The sequence below is a fragment of the Gekko japonicus genome, unplaced genomic scaffold, assembly GCF_001447785.1.
Source record: "Gekko japonicus isolate JY-2015 unplaced genomic scaffold, Gekko_japonicus_V1.1 scaffold7, whole genome shotgun sequence".
Taxonomy (NCBI): domain Eukaryota; kingdom Metazoa; phylum Chordata; class Lepidosauria; order Squamata; family Gekkonidae; genus Gekko; species Gekko japonicus.
In genome coordinates, this window is record NW_015159711.1 from 3926858 (window position 1) to 3938080 (window position 11223).

The 11223-nt window shown below is 44.4% G+C and overlaps 1 protein-coding gene across 1 annotated transcript in view; it reads right to left on the minus strand.

Annotated features, from left to right (window-relative positions):
• EPHX2 (epoxide hydrolase 2, cytoplasmic) overlaps positions 1-1035 on the minus strand; it is a 92509-nt gene extending 91474 nt beyond the window's left edge. The window contains exon 1 of the mRNA XM_015420635.1: positions 895-1035. Coding sequence (XP_015276121.1) covers positions 895-1001 — 107 coding nt within the window. The 5' untranslated portion in view covers positions 1002-1035. The remainder of the gene's footprint in view (positions 1-894) is intronic.
• Positions 1036-11223: the final 10188 nt, after the last annotated feature.

The window sequence follows — 11223 nt, forward strand, 5'->3', positions numbered from 1 at the left end:
TTTCGTTTATTTGAATTAATTTATCAAAGTAAGGGTTCTTTACAAAAACCAGAAGTGGCAGCTAGCCTAGATTTCAACAACAAAGAGTTGACTGGGAGAGATCTTATGCAAGATCTGCAGCCTATTAAAAAAACCCCAACAGAAACAATTAAACAAATAGATTTACCAGGCTGGTTTCTTTCATTTCCATCTGCTTAAAGAGTTTATGCATTGTTCCCAAGCATTTCTGCCCTCTCCAGCCTCACCAACTCAAGGCACACCTATTGTAAGGAAGTACTGACCTACTTTAGAGGGTTGTTGTGAGGATTATAAGGGGACATATGTGTACACTGAACATTTTAGAAGTATTATATAGAAGTATTGCAAAGCAAAGGTGCAGTCTGAATTCAAGGGGGACAGCGCCCTTCCTGACTCTCCTCCACTTAAACCCCAGCCTGACACCACAGGATCTTTCTTTGCTTCGAACACTATTAATAGCCCCGCCTCATCACTGTCTATAAAACAGTACAGCTTGAGCGCTATCTGAACCACCCTTCAAATGAGGTCTAGCGTCTTGAGTACACAAAAAGTCAAAGACCACAACGCCTCTGAGCATGTGCAGATAGTACCAGACTGCACCCTTTCTCTTTATCAAAAGCAGCGATAAAATGCTCGTTCTCCCTCCAGTCTGCACCAAAGTTTCAATAACGGAGGGCGTATCTAAAGCCCCACGAACTTTTCCCGCCCCACCTTTGCCCTACAGAACTCTGAGCAGAATCGCTAACGGGCGGGCACAACAGGCACACTACGCATGAACAACTTCCGCGCGATTCTATGGTTCACGGTGGTCAAGAAGGCGAGGGGAAAACTTGGGCGGGCGAGACACCGACCCGTCCCTCCCCATCGGCTACCCACCCGGGCAGGCCCAGAGACCCCTCGAGGCGCCGGAAGGCTCCCTGTACACCGGAGCCGAAAAGAACACCGCCCAAGTCGAACACCACAAAGCACCGCTTCGCTGCCATCCCCTTCTCGGGACAAGCCTACGACACCTTGAAACAGGAGGCGGCAGCGGCTTCCACTTTAGAAAAATACTACCCCACCACACCCCCAGTCTGGTCGGCCACGCCCCCTTCCTTTAAACCTGCCGGACAACTCTCCTCCCTACATATTGTGCAAGTCACGCCCCCTCCCTCTGCCAAATCCTCTGGGTCTTAGTGCGACTGGTTTCATTACTGAAGAAATGCTCGAAGTCGCTTGGCCGGGTGCCCGCGGAAGGGGGGGGGGGGGGGGGGAAGCAGCAGCAGCTTTTTGTCTTCATCATCTGGTGCTTACTTAGGGATACGGAGCATTTGCCTCAGAGGGATGATATGGTGCCTTTAGTGTGAAGGTGGTGCACGTATAATGAGGGGTATGAAATAATACACAGCAGGCTGAGGGAAGTTCAGAGGATCACGGAGCAAGTCACACTGAAAGGTCCCTGCAGTGTTACAAGCAGACCTGCAGACATGACCATAATCCACTACAGGTGTCCCCTTATTCCCAACTTTCACTGTTATCAGTGGGCAGTGGTTCAGGAGAAGCCGATGAGTGAGCTAAGAAGAAGAAGAAAAAGATAGTTTTTATACCCCAGAACAAAGTCTGAGTCCAGTGGCACCTTTAAGACCAATAAAGTTTTATTCAAAGTATAAGCTTAAGCCACTTTGTCAAACACAAGGACACACTTTTCTCTGCCCCCAAGGAGTCTCAAAGTGGTTTATAATCCGGGCCCTGCGGGACCTTGTGCAGTTCTGCAGGCAGGGTTAGCTCACTCACTAGGTGAACTAGGCATTCGCCTAGGGCGGGCAGGCCCTTAGGGCGCCAAACTGCACGGGAATGGCCCCCCCCCCCCACGAGAAGGGCCTCCTTGAATGGGAGGGGCGGGGGAGCAGGCCCACAGACATTAAAGAGGCCGGGGAGGGGGGGGGAATGAAACCCTGTCCAAACAAGCTGTTTGCAATTTGAGGCTTTTGCCTTCCAGCGTGGGTTTCCACCTTCCGCAAAAGTGCCCGGCCGAGGCACCCACCGGCCATCTCTGGGGAAGTCGTCTTGTTAGAGGGTGTATGTCGCAGAACAGCTGGTCTCGCTTGCGCTGCACAAAATGTTTTTAACAAACTTGCCTGTATAAATGGTTACACTCCTGTGCAATGTTCCCTCTAAGCTGTGGAGTCCTGTGAGCAAAAATACTACTTTCTGAGCTACTGGCATTGCAGGGGGGCGGCACACAGGAGGGCGGTGCACGGGGGGTGCCAGAAGGGATCCTCGCTTAGGGTGCAAAATAAGCTGGCCCTGTAAGAAAGAGTTCCGCAGGGCCTGTAAGGAGATCCGGGCCCTGCGGGACCTTGTGCGGTTCCGCAGAGCCTGTAAGACAGAGCTCTTCCGCCAGGCTTTTGAGTGGGAGCTGCCGCCGCCACTATCCCACCATCATGGTAGTGCTTCATTGTCAGCCCCTATCATGGGGTGCAAGCATCGGCTGGCAGAAGCATATAGAACAGTACTGCGGGAGACCGCGCTATTGAGACAGCTGGCCGCCAAATTGGGTTTATTGTTTCCCATCTTGGGTGACTTACATAGGAAGATTAGAGCACCTTGATTATTGTATGGGTTTTTAAATGTTGTTTATTGTATTTTATCTATTTAATTCGGCTTTGCCGCATGTTAGCCGCCCTGAGCCACTGGGAGGGCGGGATACAAATATAAAAATAATAAATAAATAAATAAATAAATAATCTACTTTCCTTTCTCTCCCCACCACAGGCACCTTGTGAGGTTGGTGGGGCTCAGACAGTTCTGAGAGGATTGTGACTGACCCAGCAAGTTTCATGTGGAGGAGTGGGGAATCAAACCCAGTTCGCCAAATCAAAGTCTGCTGCTCTTAACCACTACACCATGTTGGCAGTGCTGGCCAGGACTGAGTTGAGCGGTCCCTGCAGAGCTGCTGAGTAGAGTTGCAAATTTTGGCTTAGCAAATTCTTGGAGATTTGGAGGCAGTGCCCAGGGTGGGTTAAAGGGGGGAGGGGAGCAGGGATGCAATATCACTCTAGGACTTCTGTTTCTTCTAAAGGCTATGGTATACCATAGAGTCCACCCTTCAAAGCTGCCATTTCTTCCAGGGGCATCCAAACACAACATATTGCTGCACAAGTTCATAAATTGAAACTTAACAATGATGATGTTTTTTAATATTTCACTAGATAATAAACAACAATGAGAGACCGAAGTCTTCAAGAAACAAGAAGCAAGGACGAACTTTCCCAAGCTTGACAGTCCGTTTCGACCTGCGTCTTTATCAAACGTCCTGTGAAGAATAACAACTTTGGTAACAGGGGATATCAACTTCGGAGAAAGTTTACAAAAAATTCTTCAATAAAATTACAATAATATATACATACAGTTTGTGGTGTTTTTGTCTTCAGATCATGAATTTCAAATTTATGTGCATCAATTCTATAAATATAAATATATTCAATTAAGTATTTTAAGCAAATTACATCAATAAATATTCAATAAAGTCATACAGCATTCAAAAAGTAATGTGTTAAAAACTTACCAATAGTGGCTAATCATAGCTCTAATATACATCAGTTCCTTCCGGATAATACATCTTAACTTTGCTCTACAAAGACCTTCCTTATAAGTGGTTACAAGCATCACATGTTATTTTAATATTACAATAAGGGGAGGTCAACGTACCATACTCCCATGTCACCTGTAATGATGCCTAAAGGACTGGCGATATCCAACCCGAGAATCCCTCATTGGATCTAAGTAGTTTCATTCACCCAAGAAACAAGACAGGTCTAAAGCAGCATTAAGCTCGGCAGGTTGTTCTGATCTAAGTCTGAATGTCCAAAACGCCTCTCTCTGCAATAACACCCTTTTTAAATCTAAAACGGTGTAGGGGTTATTTCTTATCACTTCCAATACTAGACATTTGAAATCATTAGGGTCGTGATTTGCTTCCACAAAATGCTGAACCATTGGGGCTGTGAGATGCTTATGTTTGATCTTAGATTTGTGTTCCAGAATACGGGTCCTCAACATTCTAGATGTCTGTTCGACATACCTACGTTGGCACGTACAGATCAATAAATAAAAAATGGATTTAGTGGCACAGGATGAGAATTGTCTGATGGGTTTCTTTAAATTAACATCGGGAAAATCCAAAGTGTTTGTTTCCAACATTGACGGACATGCGGCACACCTGCCGCACCTGTGGTGTCCAGTCAAGGAAGTTTCCTGGTATTGCATCTTAAAGGCGTCCGCCCTCACCAGTTTTTCTCTAAGGTTTTGAGTCCTTCTAAAGCCCACTCTAGGTGGAAATTGACATGCTGTGATATCACTCAGGATATGCCAATGTCTAATAACGATGGCTTTGATGTCCTGGGCTCTGTTTGTATAGTCCAGTGCCCAGGTCAATCTATCACTGTTCTCCCGTCCCTTTCTATCCTGAAACAACTCATTCCGGTTGCGTCGTTCTGCTCTCCAGCAAGCATTCTCAATGACCCAATCAGGGTAGCCCCTCTCACAAAATTGAATTGCTAATCTGTCGGCTTCCTGCCTGAAATCCTCATTCAAGGTCGAATTTCTTTTTATTCTCAAAAATTGCCCATAGGGCAAATTGTGTATCAAATGTTTAACATGGTGTGATTTGTAATGTAACAGAGAGTTCCTGTCTGTTTCTTTGTGAAACGGGCGAACCACCAGTCTTCCCTCTTTAACAAAGACAGTAGTGTCAAGAAAATTAATTTCTGTAAAGCTGGCATTGTAGGTGAATTTAATGGATTGATGCCATTGGAAAAAAGGTTCCACCATGTTAAATTGATCAAGAATAAGAAAGCAATCATCTATACAAATACAAATACAATACCTTTATTGGCATAAAATCATCTATATAACGTTTGTACATAACTATATTAGCAAAAAAAGGATTGAAATTAATATTAGTGATCCATTGTTCCTCAAAAAATCCCATAAATAAGTTGGCAACACTGGGTGCAAATGAACTCCCCATGGCTACACCCTTCACCTGGAAATAAAAATCAGATCCCAAACGAAAAAAACTCTTATCAAAAATAATGTCCACCAGGTCCAACAGAAAATGTGTGGGGGGAATTTTTTGGGGCCTTTTTTCCAATGTATTCAGGAGAGTCAATCTCGTCTCTTCATGGGGGATGTTAGTGTACAGTGACCCCACATCCATAGTCATAAGTACTGCCCCACTGGGAAACTCCTTGCCCTCTATGATTTGGATAAAATTGCGCGTGTCTTTGATGCAAGACGCCAATTCACCCACAGCCGGTTGGAGAAAAGAGTCAATTCAATTCAAATACCTTTTATTGGCATAGAATATTAAAACATTTCCCAATAATACAGTCCAAGAGAAATTATAAAATAGATAGTCGTGGGTATGTCAGGCCTAACTCAAGTTGTCACAAGTTAGATTTGACCATACAAAAGATGCCTGAATCATAAAATAAACTGGCATTCCAAACTTTTAAACTTAAGTTTTTAAACTTATAAATTAAGAATCATTAATATGATCAGGGTTACTCTTCCGTTTTATAAAACAATGGAGAAACTTAGCGGTCAGTTCAATGATCTCCAGATCTCGTGAAGCAAGGAGAAATTGTACCTTGATTCTATCTGATTGGCCTGCTACCATCCTAAGGGGGGCTTCTATACACTCCACTCGAATGTCATTTAACAATTTACAGTGTAAGAGTACGTGGTCATGGAGAAAAGAGTCTACATATTTAGATAAGGGCTCCAATAGGGAGTTGGTTCCCGAAACTATGGGCCTGCCAGGGGGTGGGTCTCCGGGTTTATGAATCTTTGGAAAAATATAGAAAATTGGAGTCCTATGGTATTTTTTATGCAGATATTCTGCTGTCTGTGCCGAAATATAATCAAATGATAGCCCTTCATTGACAGTGGTTGAAATAATCCTAGCTACTTCATTCGTGGGATCGTAATCAATTTTGTTGTAAAAATTTGTATTGTTTAATTGCCTATAAACTTCAGTTAGATATTTATCCTTGTCTTGAATGACAATGGCGCCACCCTTATCTGCACTCTTAATAATGATGTTATCCATATTAGCCATTTCCATAAGACTATCCCACTGTTCTTTAGACATGTTATACTTCTTAGGCAAGCTCCTTAATTCCAATCTTCCAATATCTTCCAGTACGCGCCGCTCAAAGACGGAAATAGATGAATGGTAAATCATAGGATTGAATTGCGATTTTATTTTGAAAGGATTAGTATAAGTAAGGGCAGACCCTTCAAACATGACTTTTAATTTAATTAATCGTATGTGTTTAAAAACATCTATTCTAGTCTGGAACGCATCGTATATGGGGGCGTACACAAACCCTAATCCTAAATTCAATACTTCCGACATTTCCCTGGTGAGGCACAGACCGGATAAATTCACTATTAATTCTTTTTCTTTCCTCTTTTGTAGCCATAAGTTGGTCCTGTGTCTGTCTTGTTTTTCACTCTCCGTTCTAAAAAAGGTCTCCTATAATAGTTCTCTTCACCAGAGGTAGTTGCCGAATCCTCGGCTTCAGTGGTGTCCATGTCGGAAACCACCTCCCTAGTATCTGCCCAGGACACTCTCTTATTAGAGGGGGAACAGACCTCTCCTCTAATCTGGTGGTCAGTTGTCATTCTGGGAGAACTCCAGGGCCCATCCTGACATTGGTAAGTCTGCTCCTGGGGCTTGGCTCTGCTTGTTCCCATCTGCGACCAACTGGAAATTTTCCTTCTAAATGAAATGGCTGGCCTGCCTTGTCACAGGGTAGACAGAGGAAATGGCTGGAGAGAACTTTGCCTCCCACACCCCAAAATATTAAAACTTGAAATCATCACTCAAGGTCACCCATCTACTCATCAACCCAAATAATATGCCAGGGAACCCGCAGCCAGCTGATTTGTTAGAAGTGTGACTGTGTTTTAATGTTTATTAATTTTAAATTGTTTACATTGTTTAATTTAATTGTATTTATTGTATGTTTTATGATGTTACCTGCCCTGAGCCTGCTCGCAGGATGGGCGGGCTATAAATAAAATTAATGAATGAATAAATCTCTCCCTTATTATAAAAGAGTTTTGGGTGCCAGAATTCTAAAATTGGCCCCTTTAGTGTTAGGCCGAAAAAACTGCCACTCGGAAGACACTGGCTGGGTTCATTGGCTGCTTTGTGCAGTCCCGGCCAGCGTTCCAAGGTCATTTACATATGGAAGCTGATTGGACTACACTCCATTCCACACCTCAAACTCACCCCCCCAAGGCAGTTGGAATTTTCAGTTGGGAGAGGAGAATGATGTCAGCTGCCCCCTAGGCAGAGGCTGTGTGTGTGTGTGTGGGGGGGGTTGTAAAGACAGACAGGCAGATAAATGTTGGCTGATGGTTGCCAACTCCAGGTTCGAACTCCAGGACATAGGGTTGCCAACTCCAGGTTGGAAACTTCCAGGATATTTTAGGGATCATTCAATGATACCTAGTTTGCAAACCACAATCCAAAGTAAAATGCTCTGTCTATACCATAAATATTTATAATTCATAGATTTATATTAATCTAGGCTCTCCAAAAATAAATAGCAGTGAAATATATGCTGCAGTATTTTGCTGTATTGTGAGACAGCTTTCTACATGCTGTAGTGTTTCCTGTTAGTGGCAATTTGTACTGTAGCAATATGGCAAAACACCAAGGATGATAAAGAGAAGGGAAATGGAAGTTTGAGAAAGGAGGATGCAAGGATGAGAACAAGATGAAAGTAAGAAAAAGGTGGGATGGAGTTGGTTCTCTTTTCTGCAAACCAAGATTTCAAGTCACAATTTAATCTTGGGTTGCCATGAAAGCAGTGAGTTTTCAATTTGTGTATAAGGGGAACAGGGAGGAAGCCTGATGCAACATACAAATCTAGGATCCCCCAAACTAACTTGTTATTACATCTGATACTAAACTAATGCTTGAAAATAATGCTGCTGTTGTTTAATTCTCTTCAGCTAGAAGATGAAATCTCAACTTTACGACAAGTGTTAGTAGCCAAAGAGAAGCATCTTGTGGAAATAAAACAAAAACTTGGTATCAACTTGATGAATGAACTGAAACAGAACTTTAGCAAAAGCTGGCATGATGTGCAAACCACCACTGCGTGAGTACAAACTACCCACACAATCGTTCTTTACTTTTGTGTAGCACTAAGTGTTTCTTTCACAAATCTTTAGAAATTTAGTGGGGTTCAGTGGTTTGACTGCTAAACACATATAACAAAAAACATAAAGTGAGTTTTAATTGATTTATATTCACATGTGAATTATCTCAGAATGAGTGAGTTATATTAAAATCAAAAGATAAGGAACTACTAACAGCCATCAGTGAGCTTCATGGTTCAACAGCTCTCGGAATCAATTCTCCCATTACTACTGGCTACTAGTATGGTATGGCCGAGATTGGGGGGGCAAGGCGGGCGACAGAAGGCCGATGCCTCCGTCGCCCGGCCCTCTACAGAATCCACCCCCCAAACCTCCAGGTATTTCCCTCCTTAGAGCTGGCAACCCTACATTCCCCTCAGTGCCTGTTGGTAGGCAACTAAGCTTGGTCCTGTCACCTACTTTGGCCTTTGGGAGAAAACACATTGGGGCCAATCCTGATAGGGTTGCCAACTCCAGATGGGAAATTCCTGGAGACTTGAGGGATGGAGCCTGAAGAGGGTGAGGTTTGAGGAGGGGTGGGACCTCAGACAGGTACACTGCCATAGACTCCACCCTCCAAACCAGTCAGTCTCACATAGGGAACCATTGTTGCCAATCTCCAGGTGAGGGCTGGAGAGCACTCAGTATTACAACTGCTCTGCAGAAGGGAGGGCAGAAGTCAGCTGAAGTCAAAGGGGCAGATAATGGTAGGTTGGTGGCTAGCTGGGAAGGAGATGCGGTTGCCAACTACATGCTGACAAATTCCTGGGGATTTGAGGGGTGGAGCCTGGAGAGGGTGGGGTTTGCAGAGGGGTGGGACCTCAGACAGGTAGAATGCCATAGACTCCACCCTCCAAACCAGCCATTTTGTCCTGGGTAACAATTGTTGCCAATCTCCAGGTGAGGGCTACAGATTACTCACAATTACAACTGCTCTTCAGGTAGCAGAGATCAGTTCCTCTGGAGAATACAGTGGACTCTGTCATTATACCCTGCTGAGGTCACCACAGCAAATTGAAACTGTTTGCCCAAAGCCAGAGCTCTGCCCCAGAGCCTCTTTCTAGATCCCGTTGTATTGCTTTCACAATGGGCTTTACTGCTAGTAAATACATAAATAAAATAAGGAAATAGATTCAGGACATATCTCACCGCTACGATGTATCACAGTGAACTTATGGCATCCATTGCCACAAAGAGTTGCTGATGGCCACTGGTTATAAAGGGGGACTAGATAAATTCAGTGGTTGTGAACCACAGCAGCTTTTAAGAAGCGTCTCCCCCTCCCACACGCACACACTGAGACTATGTTGGACTTGGTGGAGCCCCGGTCTGATCCAGCAGGGTTCTTGTATTCTTAACATAAGCTGACAACCCCTGTCCAGAAGACTCTCCCAAGTAGAGTCTTGAGGGCCCTTAAACACCATGGGCTCATTGTGGTTTTGCCTCCAGTCTGCTAAATTGAGGAGGCAACAATTTGGTGTATGAAATTTGGTGTATGAAAGTTTATTGGGCCAAAATATATAGTGTCCCCAATTTAGCGGAGTGTGGGTGGTGGAAGAAAGTAATAGCACTTTATTTCTCCGCGGTACCCTTCCCTACCCAACATATCTGACCGGGTGGGAACCCGGTGGTTTATCTGCATGGCACTGAAGGAACTTGCCTGGCTGTGTCACTTGAACCTCTGGCGCATGAACCTTGAACACATGAACATACGAAGCTGCCTTATGCTGAGTCAGACCATTGGACCATCCAGGTCAGTATTGTTTACTCGGACTGGCAACAGCTCTCTAGGGTCTCAGGTAGAGGTCTTTCACATTACCTGCTACCTGATCTTTGTTCACTGGAGATTCCAGGGATTAAACCTGCTACTTTCTGCGTGCCTAGCCAATGCTCTCCCGCTGAGCCTGGCCCCTCCCCTTGCTCCCTCTCCCACGGAATAGCATCTGTTGCTGTGCCCTGCATGGCACCCAGACCACCAGTTGACCAGTCATGATGCATTCAGATCGATTCTCAGTTAAAATGTATTTATTTAATTAATTGATTGATTGATTTGATTTGATTTGTATCCTGCCCTTCCTGCCAAAGCAGGCTCAGGGTGGCTCCCATTAAAAGTTAAAATACAATCAAACACAAATTCATTACATACAAGACCTCATAAAATGCATGTACATTACAGATACAATTCGCATGTAGATACAGTTAAAGTGCTATTGGTGGTAACTATTGGCCATGATGTTGCAGATATAGCAGAAAGTATGGTTAAAAGGTGTTACTGTAGACATCGCAGGCAAATACTCTTGTTATGAAGGGCCTTATCCCAGTTCAATGTTGTTAGTAGCGGCTCCTAATTGAAGGCCTGGTGGAAGAGCTCCATTTTGCAGGCCTTGCAGAACTGTAAAAGGTCCTGCAGGGCCCTGATGTCTTCTGGGAGCTCATTCTACCAATATGGAACCACTACTGAGCAGGCCCTGGCCCTAGTAGAGGCCAATGTGGCGTCTTTCGGTCCAGGGAGAGTCAGGCGGTTTTGGGACCCTGACCTCAGTGCTCTCTGGGGAACATGCGGGGAAAGGTGGTCCCTCAAGTAGACAGGCCCCAACCCATATAGGGCTTTAAACAATCTATGGTCAGCCCTGACGATGCAATTGGACACAGATTTACATTGTTTTGTCTATGGTTTTATTGGGTGCTGGTTTACGTCTATTAATTTTAATGTCAGTTTTATATTTTGTTGTGTACCCAGAGAAACCGTGCACATGGTCAGGTCCGCACGTGGCCATGCAAAGGGCCCAAGCTTCACTTCCAGAGACAATAGCCCAAACATATCCTAGTGCGCACCTATCAGATGGCTAGGATCCGAGAATTGACCTATGGGACTTGGGTACACTGTAAATAATCCTATCATGGATGTGTATTTGGGTGTGGTTTGCTACGGGGATATAAGCCAGCCGCTGGTCCAGCTACTTCATCTCAAGTTCTCCTATGCCTGAATAAAGTATGAGCTGA